A 16,447-nucleotide genomic window follows, 5' to 3' on the forward strand; every position below is an offset into this window, starting at 1 on the left:
TATTTAAAAAAATATTTACTTAATTGAAAGTGTTAGGAAGAATGATGTAAAAATATGTAAAAAATAAAATTTTTTTCCTATGTTAATATCGATATTGACATCTTGATTATGAAACCGATATATTTTAAATAGAAACGATCGATATTTTTAATCAATGCTGGCAATATTAAATGTAATTTCAAAATGGTTTTCATAATCATTTTCTTATATTCTCAGATAAACATAAAATTGTTATTTATCTTTAATTGAACTGATTAATGAATTATTCAATTTATTGAGAGATTCTTAAGAATTCTAATTATTAATATGCGCATGAGTGGGAGAACAATATAAATACACGCTTCAGATGTCTATTATCAGTTCAAGCAGCTTTGTTAAACTTAAGCATCTGTTTAACAAGATTTATAATTCTATCTTAAAATTAATCATTTGAGTTATGTGTTTCCATTGATCGTTGCACATAGAATCTATCAGGTAATTTTTATAAAATTTATATAAAATAAAAGTTTATAACATTTTATTGCAAAATCCCAATTTAATAGCATAATTAATGTGAAACAAAATATGATTTTAACACAAATTTCTTTCAAATATTATAAGTTGTTAATTTTATTTGATTGTCATAATTTTATTAAATTATTATATAATATGTTGCAATATTCATATTATTATCTTCTAAAATGCTAATATTATATTAATTGTGAGAAAATGTTTAATACGATATTATTAGATATCAAAATCGATACACTATAATTAAATAAACAAAAAGAACAAATAAAATAAATAAATAAGCTTTAAAACAATAATTAAATAGTTTATATAATTATATTATTTATTTAACTTATCAAGATAATTACGAATATTGAAAAAATCGAATATCTATTTTTATATATATTAAAAAATATTTATTTTATATATGACATTTTATATACGATTTTTATGTACGAAGAATAAAAAACAATAAACGGAAGAAGCTTAATCAAATAGTCAAGAAACATCAGGACAGTTAAGAAACAATGTTCATTACTATATTGGTATTTTCTATGTTTATTTTATTGGTATATAATTATTATGTGTATTATAAAAAATACGGGCAACTTCTTAATCTTATACCGGGACCATCGGGTTTTCCGATTATTGGCAATGCGCTCCAATTCTATGTGTCAACAGGTAAATACAAAATTTCTAACCTATTTACATTAATTGACAAACGAAATCTGTGTCAGAAGCAAAAATTCATAAATCATTTATTCTGAAACATATATTTATCAAGTTTATTATATGTAGATTACTTCTCTTTGCAATAACAATTTGCAATTCATTTTCTTTATTATTATTTATCTGTTTTCAACGTATTTGGATAGAAGTGCACATTAATGTTGAAAATAAAATTAGTGAATACATTTGTGTGTATTGATGTTTATAATATAATTTTCAGAGAAATTATGGAAGCTCTTCTGTAAATTATCTGATGAATATTATCCCATTATTAAATTCGGATTTTTTTATATATATTTAGTGGGTATTCGTCATCCAGATGATTTAGAGGTAATAAAAGAAATTTCATTCTCTGTACACATTACGATTGAATTAGATTGAAGAGTTTTGTGTTTTACAAAAAGATTTTTAAAAGACTGATAAAAAGTGTTTCTTAAAAAAAATGAAATCTAAATTGATACTCCATCGAGGTTAAAATAAAATACAGAAATACAATTTATAAATTATTTGTGCATCGAAGATTATAGTATATCTGAGATATCAGTATATATAAGATATTTCAGTAATATAATAAGTGAATAATATATATTTCTTTCTGTTTCTAATGATTTCAGATGATACTAAGCAGCACTAAGCATATCGAGAAAAGTTTTCTGTATAACATTGCTCATCCTTGGTTAAATACAGGTCTCGGCACTAGTACAGGTAATATAATAATAATATAATAATAAAATATTATATAATATAATATATAATATAATATAATATAATATATAATATAATATAATAATAAAATAATAAAATATAATAATGTTAATATATATATAAGTACATATATACTTTTCTACTATTAAAAAAGGCGTGTTAAATCGATTCTCGCATGTATTGTTGCCGCTTTTCCGCGATGCTGATTGATTGTCTCGATTCTCTCTTATTATGAATATATATTCAGAGTATAAATCGGCTGTCATCGCGGGTAATCGTTTATATTAATAGATTAATAGTGTGTTAGAAAAATATTTTTATTATTGTATAATTATGCTATGCTATTGTTATGCGATTAATAAGTTGTTATGTAAAAAAACAGAAAAAGTAGATTTTATAAGAAGTACACTTTAGAAGAAGAAATCATCTTAGTAAAAGCAATATGTCGGATCAAAAGGAATTTGAAAGAATGTATGAAGAAGTAGATAAATTATTTGAATTTGAACAATTAGATGGAATGGAAGTTCTGTTTTCTAATGAAACATAAGATAATATTCGAATTAATGATTCGACCGCGTAAGTACTTGAATTTTATATCATTTATTTAAATTAAAATTTAAAATATAAATTCTTATATTTTTTTCATTATTGCTTTTATATATTTCGTTTGTATTAATAATTCTACATATTTTATACCGTAAATTGTGTTTTATAATTTTGTGTGAAAAAAATTAACTTTTCCATATATATTGTAAATTATTATATTATGTATTTCTGTTTTTTGTATATTTATTATTAATTTTATAAACGTTTGTAAATTTATTTAATTATTTTTTTAATAATAATTTGAAAGAAAATTTAATTACACAGTAAAAATTTTGTGTAAAATTTAATATATTTTACATGTCACAATTTATCCACTCTAATTTTAATGTTAATTTAACAGAAGACAAGTATGTAAATAAATAACACAAGTAATATGTTTAAAAATAATATACACAAGTAATATGTTTAAAAATTAACATAAAAGTGTAACATTTAAATTTGATCTGAAATAAAGTTTAAAGTTTAAAAAAATCGTACGTAATTAAAGGAACATATGTCATTGGTATACATGTCATGTATACATGAGTATACATTGTTCTCAAAACATTTCAATTTAAATTGAAAATATAACTTCAATGCAGTCTCGAGATGGCATATCTCCACTTCTCCATTTCTCCATTTTTTCACATCTCCATTTCTCCATTTCTCCACATCTCCATTTCTCCATATCTCATTTTCTCCATTTCTCCATTTCTCCACATCTCCATATCTGTATACTCATTTACACATGGTCGCATGCATCATCTATTATATATTTTCATAAAAATTATCAAGTCATTCATCTTATAGATCATAATATATTATGATTGTTTCTCAAAACAGTTCAATTTAAAGTAATAATATAACTTCAACGTAGTCTCGAGTTGACATATCTCCACTTCTGCACATCTCCATATCTCCATTTCTTCATATCTCAATTTCATCATTTTTCCTCATCTCTATATCTCCATCTCTCCATGTCTCCACATCTCCATATCTGTAAACATAGTCGCATGCATTCTTTCCTATTTATTTTCATAAAAATTATCATGTCAATCATCGCGTCTATCGTAATACATTATGATTGTTTCTCAAAACATTTCAATTTAAATTAAAAATATAATTTCAATGCAGTCTTGAGATGACACATCTCCACTTCTCCATTTCTCCACATCTCCATATCTCCATCTCTCCATGTCTCCACATCTACATATCTAATGTAGTGTCCAGAATTTCCGCATTTATAGCATTGTATGTTTGTGTCTCGAATTGGTCGCGCGTGTTCAGTATCAAATTTATTTTTATTCGAGAAGCCAGGTGCTCGTGTGATAGACGGTCCGATAAGCTTCTCTTCTGTGCTCGCGTCCTTTATCGCTTTTTGGAGCGTGATGTTGCGTGAACGCACGAGAATTTTTAATTCGTCTCGCAATCCAATTTGGAAGTTTATTAGAGCCTGTTTTTTAATTGTTTCTTGTATGACTTGTTTGAATGAAGGTGGTCGTTCTTCTCCTTGCATCATAGATTCATATAATATAATCCTATTCTAAAAAAGGCATGTTAAGTCGATTCTCGAAAGTCTCGAAGTATTGTTGCCTCTTTTCGCGATGCCAATTAGTTCTTTTATTGCGCTCAATTCATGTTGTGAGCAGCTGTCATTTGCGATTATTACAAATTTTGATAGCTTGTGTGACAGTGAGAAATGTATATATAATAAAAGGGAATAAATGGCGCGCGCTTTGTGTTGTCTAGTCTATTACAATTTGTTGTGAAACGTCACTTCGTTTACAAGCCAGATCACAGAAAATCAAATAAAATGTTACAATTAGACTTAAATATATTACATATCTAGTTTTATTTTTAATCCGCAGCGGTGCACAATATAACTCAGGATAACTGCGAAATATAGATGTCACTGTTCTGTAATTCCTTTTATCTTTATCCTTAAATCTTTATTAGTTAAACTGATTACAAAATTAGCTTTCTTTTTACAAGCGAGATTTCGCGGGAAGTGTAGAACAACAACTACTAAAAGTACTTTTAATATTACACTACGGTAAAAAAAAGCTCTGATGAACTGTCATCTATGTATGCGAGTCTGAATTAAATATAAACTTGAAATTAAAAATATTATAGTTGTTGTTATTAAAGTTAAAAAACATTAATAGAATATTATACTAAATAGTGAATTTATCTCTGTTACAAAAATTAATAAAAAAGAAATTTGCAGGTGAGATAATTTCGCTGTGATGCACGTACATATTGTTATAAATGATAAAAGTAGATAAGAGAGATATTCTAGTTGAATCAAACACCATCACTAATAGATTGTAATATCAGTAATAGATTTAATTAATATTAATTTAGATATATTATATATTATATATTATATATTTATATATTATATATTATATATTTATATATTTATATTATTATTAAACATTAGATATTTATAGTAATTTATTTTTATCTGGTAATTTTAGAGATATTCTTTTTAGTTAAATCAAATACACTATCACGAATAGATTGTACTATCAGTAATAGACTTAATTATTATTAATTTATATATTATATATTATATATTATATGTAACATAATTATATATATATACAGGGTGTTTCATTTTAATCCGACCACCTAAATTTCTCGGATCCTAAGCAAGATAGAGAAAAATGTTTTAGACAAAAGTTGTATGGTTTCAATGGGGACATAAGATGGTATCATTAGTTTGATCTTAAAGAGCCACCTGAAGGACACGCGAAGGTCAGCTCCAACTTTTTAAATGGGACACCCTATATGCTTTTGCATATTCTTGTAGCTCATCTCAAGAGCTTTCCAAAACACTATAATTAAGTTAGTTTTCATTAAGTACTTTCCAAGTTATGAGGCTTGAAAACATTTTTTAATTTTACATAAACCGTAAAATATCTAGTAAACATTCATTTTTCGATTATCTTACCTTGATACTTTTATGTACAAAATAATGAGAGGAATCAATTGGTGTAAAGAAAACACATAGTTGTTTCTAAGAAAAAATATGTAATTTGCAATTAACAATTCCATATTTTTTCTTAAAAACAACTGTATGTTTTCTTTACACCAATTGATTCCTCTCATTATTTTGTACATAAAAGTATGAAGGTAAGATAATCGAAAAATGAATGGTTTACTAGATATTTTATGGTTTATGTAAAATTAAGAAATTATTTCAAGCCTTATAACTCAAAAAGTACTTAATAAAAAGGTACTTAATTATAGTGTTTTGGAAAGCTCTCGAGATAAGCTACAGGAATATGCAATAAAAAATAGGGGTTCCCATTTAAGATTTCAAACTTGCCCCCCCTCACCGCCCAGGGGAAGGGGTGGGGAGGCTGATTTTAACGTCATTGTACGTCCCCCTCGAAATGATGAAATTTTGATTCTAACCATTTTTTCGTAGTGTGCTTATTTTTCGAGTTATTTGGCTGCCTAAGTTAAAATGGGTCACCCTGTATATTTATAATAATTTATTTCTATCTGCGAATTCAAAAAGATATAATTATAAAATAATAATTACATTTACGTTGCAATTTCTCTTTTATAGCACAATTTTATGTTATCTTGTTTCTGTTTTAGCGATTAAGTGGCGAGCGCGGCGAAAGATGTTAACTCCTGTGTTCCATTTTAATATATTAAATAAGTTTGTTGATACCTTAATCAAGGAGGGCGATTGCATGACAAAATCTTTGAAAGATGTCGGAGGGATAGTTGTAGAAGATTTATTACCATTTATTAGTGAACATACGCTAAATGCGATATGCGGTAAGTGGTTCTTATTTTGCATTATTTATACAGGAATTTTATTCTAAGTGATTATAGCTTCAAATAAATATAGAATAATGTTTCTATACGAAGTATCAATAATCAACAAGGAAAAATAGATAATATTCAATATTTTTGAAAAAAAACAATCTACAAAATATTCACCTGTAAATAATCTTCGACTGTTTTAATTAAATGCATTTAGAAACTGTCATGGGTGCATCTTTGCAAAAATTTGACGAGTTGCAACAAAAGTATCGAAATGCGGTTCACGATATAACCGAATTATTTATTTACAGGTAATTTATAAATATAGAATATAATTATATGATATTTTAACTAATAATTCATCTCAATTGTTTTAAATTATAATCTTATTTTCTAACTTTTAATCTATCTATGATCTTTTAACTGTGATACATTACATTATACATTATGAAAAATAAATTAATTAATGAATAATTACGTAAAGGGAAACTTACAATTAGTGAAAACGGCACTTCGTTTACAAGTCGAAAATTTTTAATCAAAATCTATTGTATGTGTATCACTAAATATTTCATTACATAATTATTTGTAATTTTTAAAATGTTGAAATTATCAGAACAATAAAAAAATAAATAAATTGTATTCAAAATTTGTAAAATAATTATCTTTGATCAAAACTTTATAACCTTGATAAAATAAAAAGTTTTTAGTACAAATTCTACTTTTTTGTAACATATATAGATTTAAATTTTTTATATATTCTTTACAATCTATGGTTATTAAAGATTAAAATAATTTCATGATGGCTTTAATTAAGGCTTTTACAAAATAACATTATTGGAATTATATCATCATTTGAAATTATGTAGTTTTATTGAATTTCGATTTAGAGGATTAAGGCCTTGGTTGTATAATGATTTATTATTCTCATTGTCACCACAAGGAAGAAAGCAAAAGAAAATCTTGAAAATATTGCATGGATTTACGGAAAAAGTACGTTATCACATTAATTTAAACCTTACAACGCTCTTATATGTAAAATAACTATAAATCTCGTAATCTTTGTAGGATTACATTATTTATTTTAAATATTAATATTATGTTATAAATATCTATGATATAATACAATACCATTGCTGTTTAATATAAAAAAATCTTGTCAAAAATTAAATATTGTACTTGTATAGATCATCGCGGAAAGAAAACTTTATCACGAACGCACCAATGACCGATACTTAAAAAACCTTGAAAGTAACAAAGAGACAGAAAATTTCGAAGAGTTTGGAAGTACGTAAGAGATCAGAGCTTCTAATTTAAGTTTGGCTGCGCAATTAATTTAATATTATACATTATGCTTGCATTATTTATATTAAACACATAATCACATGTAATAATACAACATATGTTTGCTGTAAAATTAAATCATTATTATTTGTATAATAGAGTTTAAATTTTAAACAAGAACTGTTATTGTATAATGAAAGTGTGACATGTAAAAGTGAAATTGTAATTAATATGCTTTTTTTAGTTAAAAAAAATGGGCTAGCCATGCTGGACCTTTTAATAGCGGCATCTCGAGAAAATTCTCTAACTGATATGGATATCAGAGAAGAAGTTGACACTTTCGTATTTGCAGTATGTATCTGTAAACTTTTTTTTGTACATGATATCTAAGTATGTATCTAAGTACATGATATCTAAGATATCTAAGTAATTTTTTGTACATGATGTCTAAGTATGTATAACAATATAACGATATGTATATGATGATGGTTATAGGGTCATGATACTACAGCGACGGGCATAATGTTTGCTTTACTTCTCTTAGCTGAGCATAAAGATATCCAGGTACCTATTTCTCGCAATATATTGCCATATATAATTTAAGACTTTTATTCAACGTAATAAAGATATCAAATTCTTGTTACGATATATTTTTCCTAGATATATTAGAATTTGATTCATTAAGAATTTATTTTTATCTGTGCACTGAAAATCAGAATTGAGAAATACATTTTCATTATATTATTGATGACACAGGAGCGTGTGAGGGCTGAAGTCGATACTGTGATGCAAGAGAATGGAGGGAAACTTAACACGAAGTCATTACAAAATTTATCATATTTAGACAGATGTTTAAAGGAAGCGCTACGTTTGTATCCCAGCGTGTCTTGGATATTACGCAAGACTGGGGATGCTGTAAAATTACGTAATTATAGTCACTTTTTGCTGCATATATTTTTGAATATGTTACATAGTATGGAGTATATATTATTGAATGAAAAGTAAGATTAATTAGAATTTTAAGAGTACAATATTGTTATATTTTATTTTTCTCAAAGAAGCTCTTATTTTCGTGAATTTTAGTATTTTTCAATTTTATAATAATTTTCAGAATCATATATCGTACCTGCTGGAACGACCATAGGTCTTCATATCTACGCAGTTCACAGAGATCCCAATTTTTGGCCAAATCCAGATGTATTTGATCCAGACAGATTCTTACCCGAAAGGATAAAGAATCGTCATCCTTATTCTTATATACCATTCAGCGCAGGACCGAGAAATTGCATAGGTGAATTGATCGCGATTTTCGTTTTTCTTCGTATCGATAATTTATCATAAATTTCAAATTGTAGGTCAACGTCTCGGTTTGCTGATGATGAAAGCTATGATAGCTCCTTTGATATATAATTTTTACTTGGAACCTGTTGAGTATTTAAAAAATATTCGATTATTGCTTGATTTAGTAATGCATCCTGCTCATCCGGTTCATATAAGATTCATCCCGATCAAATGCAAACAGCCGTTTAAAAATAACGTGGATATTGCAAGAGTGTAACAAGATGATGCAGTGGGAAAAATCGAAGAAAATTGTTATGCATATTATACGTTCAACATTATGAGGGGAAAATATTATGTAAACATTAAGTTTAATTATTAAAATATATACATAAAAATCTTATAAATCAGAACTCTATATACCCAAATTTAACGTATGTAAGGATCCTCTATCATGTGCAATCACAATAAAAACGTTTATCCATAAAATATATGTGTGCAAAGCTAATAAAACAGTTATTTTTTTGCGTCTTATTTATAGAATTAAAGAAAATTTTAATCGATGCAATCGACATTTCCCACACGAGTTTTGCGCTGGATGAAAATGAATATCTTTTTCTCGAAATAATACACGCATCATATATTAAGGTGTTAAAATTTATAGATATCTATTTCGATGATTAGAGGACGCCATAGTGGATCATGATTGCTGTTTTAATTTTCATCTTTATTTGCTGTAACAAGTTTTCTTTCTTTGGATTAATGAATTGTTTTCTATTTTTTTTTTTGGTAACTACAATCTTTTTCTTCGAAATAATTTTCAATCGACGAAATATATTCATCATATACTTGAATCGATTTACAATACTGTGATTATATTTTTATATCTGCAGCAGTTTAAATTTGTCAAGAAAGTTAATTAAATTAAATTTTTTTTTTGTTATACGAAATAATATTTTTATGTTTTTTCTTTGTCCATTTTCAATTTTAGGTGATAAATGTTTTAATTATACATTTGAAAGATGTAGTGTATTTTGAAAGATCACCACATTATCGTACAACTTTAAATTTAATTCCTTCACCTTTACGTCACATTCAAATGACTCTCCAAGGTCAAATCATTGCCACTGTCTGATGGCCCCCTCCAAGCCATACAACTTTTGTCTAAAACATTTCTCTCTAAAGTGCATAGTTTATGAAATATTCGACCGGTCCGGGACTTTTGGGACACCTTGTATATGTTTCTAACGGTAACGTTTGCGCACACTGAAAAGTGTTTGGTATTTACAAATATGATTGCATAGTTAAATAATTATAGTTGCAATTATCATTTTTATAGTTATTGTAACTAGAATGTTAGTAAAAATAACTTTATACGAATAGCTTTATACGAGTTCAGCCCATCAAGGTAAAAATTTTACTATAAATTATGATAATATGAAATATTAATATAGTAAAATATCAAGTAACATATGGTATATTAAATAACCATTTTTCATAATCTACACAATCACAATTATGATAAATGTAACCATATTCTTGACATTCGTTTCACTATTTATTATTTTTCAATATGTTTACTATATAAAAGATAAACTATATAACTATAAAAGGTAAAAAAGTAATCATATATATAAACATTTCTGTGATTATATTAATAGTTCATTTAACTATGTTTTTAACTGCAAATTTATACTATAAATATCATTGAAATTGAAAAGAGATGTGTGACACGTGTTTCTTCGTTTGTCGCTACGCGGCGACATTATAAATGATGACTAACTCGTATTCAATTTTTTATGAAATGTGTATAAAAGATTGGTACTTAGACGAAGTCTAAAATATATTTTTTTTCCTCTTATGAGTAGTAATACTAGAATAGAGGACGTTGCTTACATGTACATCAGAGAGCCACGTGTGCTGCGCATCAGAGCGCTCTTCCTAGCATTATTGTTTATTAATTTAAATATATTATATAATTAAATTCTTCCTAATAACATATAGTACTTTTTTCATAATGTGAATGAACGTATCTTATAAGCTATAAAGTTATGAGAACTACATACATTGTTAACTTAATTATATATAAAAAATATAATATTTTACTATTAATGTAAATACAATTTATTATTATAGTATATAGTTCCTTTTACTTTCATTTTAGTAGCATCATATTTATAGTATCACTTACCATGTAAAAATGACAGTTATGTGTGTGCCATACATATAGTTACATGAAAATATACTAATTTTACAATAACAATAATATATTGTTGGATTTGTTATAAATCACACTGCTAAAATAACTATATAAATGTAGGTGCCGCCAAAAATAACTATACTTTATAGTTAAATTATGATAACGGCAACCATATTTTTTTCTCAGCATATTTATTAAATTAATTATTTGTAAATGCAAGAGCAAAAGTTGCATTCAAATAATTAAGATTCCTTTATGCTATACACCAGTCCTTTCTTATCGCCATTTTTTGGTGTTCATTGGGATATACATATATATACCAGTGAACACCAAAAAACGGTGATATATATATATATATATATATATATATATATATATATCACCGTTTTTTGGTGTTCACAATTATATATATATATATATATATATATATATATATATATATATCACTAATTATATGCTATATATATATATATATATATATATATATATATAGCATATAATTAGACCATTATGGAGTATATTTTAATTAGACCATTATGGAGTATATTTTAATATAACCAAAATGTTATATTCGATAAATGATTTGCAATATATATGATTATGTATTTTATATGTTACATATACATATATTCTACTATAATATATAATTCTACTATATTAGAATACTAAAGTAGAAACTATAGTAGAATTATAATATATAATTCTACTATAATACATATATTCTACTATAATGATAATTAAATCTTTTATCATCTTTATAATATCTGTTTCTTATATTGTATTAATTTCGGATTTATACTTTCTTTGTATAACATCTTTAATATTTCAAAAACATATTAAATCGAATGAATACAATTCTGTAATTGTACTTGTATCTGTCCTTATTCTTAATAAAAGCAATTTTCAAAAGTAATAACATTATTTTTTGTTAAAAAATAAGACAAAAAAACATAAGCCATAAACTAGACTTCAACAATTTTCTCTTGCGCAACAAATTTTTCCACTCCTTCGTGATCGTGCACTTTGTTTTTATCATGTTGCTCTTTAAATGTTAATCATTTTTAAAGACGCAAATAACCGAGTCATAAAATTAATAATATTTAAATGTAAAATTTGTATTCAGCGAATTAAAATCTTTGAATGGACTTCTTTGAGATTCTCGTTTATATCCCATGTATAATATTATTTTATTGCAAATGTAAGATAAATATTATGGAGATTTATTTTAACTGAAATGAAGATACGGAACGAGAATTTCATTCTATTGATTAAAAGCTATAAATAAATCGATTAAAAGCTATATATAAATCGAAATTTTATTATTGTTCTATATTATTTTCTTATTATATCAAACTTTCATGTGCTTTAATAAGTAAAATACAATTTATTAAAATAAAGAGGAAAAGAGAAAGATGAGTTTTTTAAAAAAAACTTACAAAAGACTGGCACAAATATTTTTTTTTGATTAATTTTAAATATATAGATTAAGAGACACATATGTGTATATTATACATATGTGTATATGTCTTTATTTGTCCTCTTATATTAAAAAATTATTCACTTACATTGAAATATCCCATTAAAAAAATTGACTTTTACAATATTAGGTAAAATCAATGACTATCATACTTTTGTCATGTTTTTTTAAATAAAATCTCTCGAAATATAATATGCGATTAAAAAAACGATAAGAGCAATTATTGAAATTGAAATAAAATTCAAAAATAGCAACTAGCGTTGTTCGTTAACTTTGCTAAAGATAATTCGAGATGACAAATTTCTAAATGATTTATTATCTAAAGCACGCCTATTTAAAAAAATATTTACTTAATTGAAAGTGTTAGGAAGAATGATGTAAAAATATGTAAAAAATAAAATTTTTTTCCTATGTTAATATCGATATTGACATCTTGATTATGAAACCGATATATTTTAAATAGAAACGATCGATATTTTTAATCAATGCTGGCAATATTAAATGTAATTTCAAAATGGTTTTCATAATCATTTTCTTATATTCTCAGATAAACATAAAATTGTTATTTATCTTTAATTGAACTGATTAATGAATTATTCAATTTATTGAGAGATTCTTAAGAATTCTAATTATTAATATGCGCATGAGTGGGAGAACAATATAAATACACGCTTCAGATGTCTATTATCAGTTCAAGCAGCTTTGTTAAACTTAAGCATCTGTTTAACAAGATTTATAATTCTATCTTAAAATTAATCATTTGAGTTATGTGTTTCCATTGATCGTTGCACATAGAATCTATCAGGTAATTTTTATAAAATTTATATAAAATAAAAGTTTATAACATTTTATTGCAAAATCCCAATTTAATAGCATAATTAATGTGAAACAAAATATGATTTTAACACAAATTTCTTTCAAATATTATAAGTTGTTAATTTTATTTGATTGTCATAATTTTATTAAATTATTATATAATATGTTGCAATATTCATATTATTATCTTCTAAAATGCTAATATTATATTAATTGTGAGAAAATGTTTAATACGATATTATTAGATATCAAAATCGATACACTATAATTAAATAAACAAAAAGAACAAATAAAATAAATAAATAAGCTTTAAAACAATAATTAAATAGTTTATATAATTATATTATTTATTTAACTTATCAAGATAATTACGAATATTGAAAAAATCGAATATCTATTTTTATATATATTAAAAAATATTTATTTTATATATGACATTTTATATACGATTTTTATGTACGAAGAATAAAAAACAATAAACGGAAGAAGCTTAATCAAATAGTCAAGAAACATCAGGACAGTTAAGAAACAATGTTCATTACTATATTGGTATTTTCTATGTTTATTTTATTGGTATATAATTATTATGTGTATTATAAAAAATACGGGCAACTTCTTAATCTTATACCGGGACCATCGGGTTTTCCGATTATTGGCAATGCGCTCCAATTCTATGTGTCAACAGGTAAATACAAAATTTCTAACCTATTTACATTAATTGACAAACGAAATCTGTGTCAGAAGCAAAAATTCATAAATCATTTATTCTGAAACATATATTTATCAAGTTTATTATATGTAGATTACTTCTCTTTGCAATAACAATTTGCAATTCATTTTCTTTATTATTATTTATCTGTTTTCAACGTATTTGGATAGAAGTGCACATTAATGTTGAAAATAAAATTAGTGAATACATTTGTGTGTATTGATGTTTATAATATAATTTTCAGAGAAATTATGGAAGCTCTTCTGTAAATTATCTGATGAATATTATCCCATTATTAAATTCGGATTTTTTTATATATATTTAGTGGGTATTCGTCATCCAGATGATTTAGAGGTAATAAAAGAAATTTCATTCTCTGTACACATTACGATTGAATTAGATTGAAGAGTTTTGTGTTTTACAAAAAGATTTTTAAAAGACTGATAAAAAGTGTTTCTTAAAAAAAATGAAATCTAAATTGATACTCCATCGAGGTTAAAATAAAATACAGAAATACAATTTATAAATTATTTGTGCATCGAAGATTATAGTATATCTGAGATATCAGTATATATAAGATATTTCAGTAATATAATAAGTGAATAATATATATTTCTTTCTGTTTCTAATGATTTCAGATGATACTAAGCAGCACTAAGCATATCGAGAAAAGTTTTCTGTATAACATTGCTCATCCTTGGTTAAATACAGGTCTCGGCACTAGTACAGGTAATATAATAATAATGTATAACATATGTACAAGTACATACCCACTGAGCATTATTGAAAGGAAGAGTCTTTAAGAGAACTTTTTGAAGACTTCATTAATTTTTTTTGAAAATGACATCAGTAATTATCTTTTTGTAAGAGTCTTTCAAAAAAGCTCTTTATGATGTTCTACTTATAGATGTCTTTAGAGTTCACTTACTAGAAACTTTAAAGACATCTACACTGAGAAAAATCGTTTGATTGTACCAACAAGACGTATATGATTGAAGGCATTTTGGTTAAATCAAACAAGAATTTCAGTTATCACGATAAGACACGATTTTTTATAACTAGAACATTTAAAGATTTTACTATAAGGATTTGGTTAGTATTTTCTGGTTGGATCTATAAAATTTCTTGTTACATTAATTTCTTTGTTTACCGCTAGGCGGCAAGCCACTCTTAACTTAACTCATATTCAATATTTGCCATGAAAAATGTATATAAAGAACTAGTATTACATTAAATCCAAAGTACATTTTTTTTTCTTACGAGCAGTAGTGCCAGAAAGAAGACGCTAGCCTCTGATTGTGTGTGTTTGAGCTTCATTCTCTTCTTGCATCACTGTTTATCAGTTTAATTTCTAACAAAATGAATTTAAAATAAATAATTCTATAAGACCTAACCTACCTATAAAGAAAGTATTAATGATAACAATGTCTTAACATCTGTAATAAGTCCAGATTGAAGTATTCTTTCAAATGTCCTGTATGTGGTGTCGTTTTTCCTCTAAAATCGATGCATTAGAGGACTTATTGATATCATAATGTTATCTAGATAGAGTTGTCAGAATCTATCTCTGAATCTGAAATGCCTTTAAGACTCTTTTGATAACTTATTGCTCACTGGGTACATACTTTTCTATACAATTTGTTGTAAAACGTCATTTATTTAAGCCCGATCACAAAAATCAAACAAAATGTTAAATTAGACTTGAATATATTACATATCTAGTTTTATCTTTAATCATCTGCGGTGCACAATATAACTTAAGGTAACTTGCGAGATATAGATGTCACTATGCTGTGATTCCTTTGTATTAAATTTTTTATAGTTACACTGATTACAAAATTATATTTCTTTTTACAAGAGAGATTTCGCAGGAAGTGTAGAATATTAATATATAATAATAATTATATATATATTAATAATTATAATACATCTTAATAGTTAATTAAATAACAATTTTAAATCTAATTTACATCATATTACAATTCTATTAGTGATGGTGGATTGATTTCAATCCATTAGAGATAATCTCTTCATTTAACTACTTTTATCATTTATAAACTATAGATAGTCGATGTCAATCTGGACAGCGAAATAAATCTACACTTCTTGCAAATATTCTGTTTTTTATTATTAATTCTTTGATGTAACAAAGAGAAACCATATAAACTTCACTTTATTTTAGATAATTTTAATAATCTCATAGTTGTTTTAAAATATTTAAATTAACTTAAAACAACTATTTGAATATTTTTAATTTATTTAATAATTATATCTTTAATTTCAGATTCAGCATTCATATAGATGGACAAATATCCATCAGTAACTTTCTTTCTATACCCGGGGGATAGTATGTAATACTAAAAGTACATTTAATTTAGAGTTGATTTGG

At 25.3% G+C, this 16,447-nt stretch overlaps 2 protein-coding genes across 3 annotated transcripts; both read left to right on the plus strand.

Annotated features, from left to right (window-relative positions):
- The first annotated feature begins 379 nt into the window (after positions 1-379).
- On the plus strand, positions 380-9,636 carry LOC112637240 (cytochrome P450 4C1-like). Of its 2 annotated transcripts, none has more exons than XM_025406497.1 (13): positions 380-474; positions 950-1,170; positions 1,439-1,548; positions 1,833-1,923; positions 6,121-6,306; positions 6,512-6,605; positions 7,164-7,287; positions 7,482-7,581; positions 7,823-7,929; positions 8,074-8,142; positions 8,335-8,503; positions 8,690-8,869; positions 8,934-9,636. In XM_025406497.1, exons 2-13 carry the CDS (start codon positions 1,017-1,019, stop codon positions 9,134-9,136), a joined length of 1,587 nt encoding a protein of 528 aa, XP_025262282.1. In that variant the 5' UTR covers positions 380-474; positions 950-1,016; the 3' UTR covers positions 9,137-9,636. The 2 variants fall into 2 exon arrangements, with proteins under 2 accessions (XP_025262282.1, XP_025262283.1); XM_025406498.1 differs by having other exon boundaries at positions 7,185-7,287; positions 8,934-9,635.
- A 3,607-nt stretch (positions 9,637-13,243) lies between these two features.
- On the plus strand, positions 13,244-14,787 carry LOC112637242 (cytochrome P450 4C1-like; the record flags this gene model as incomplete). Its single annotated transcript, XM_025406501.1, has 4 exons — positions 13,244-13,338; positions 13,814-14,034; positions 14,303-14,412; positions 14,697-14,787. Coding segments are annotated over exons 2-4 (355 nt in total), but the record flags the coding sequence as incomplete, so codon positions are not given.
- Between the last annotated feature and the right edge of the window lie 1,660 nt (positions 14,788-16,447).

The sequence above is a fragment of the Camponotus floridanus genome, unplaced genomic scaffold (genome assembly GCF_003227725.1).
Source record: "Camponotus floridanus strain SB8 unplaced genomic scaffold, Cflo_v7.5 scaffold146, whole genome shotgun sequence".
In the NCBI taxonomy this organism is placed as follows: domain Eukaryota; kingdom Metazoa; phylum Arthropoda; class Insecta; order Hymenoptera; family Formicidae; genus Camponotus; species Camponotus floridanus.

What these genes read in the sequence shown, in the direction of transcription:
- LOC112637240 (XM_025406497.1), top strand. Translation starts at nt 1,017, where the DNA reads ATGTTCATTACTATATTGGTATTTTCTATGTTTATTTTATTGGTATAT. An exon ending in ACCGAATTATTTATTTACAG is followed by an intron (nt 6,606 to 7,163) that starts GTAATTTATAAA and finishes GAAATTATGTAG; the next exon opens with TTTTATTGAATTTCGATTTA. An exon ending in AAATTTCGAAGAGTTTGGAA is followed by an intron (nt 7,582 to 7,822) that starts GTACGTAAGAGA and finishes TGCTTTTTTTAG; the next exon opens with TTAAAAAAAATGGGCTAGCC.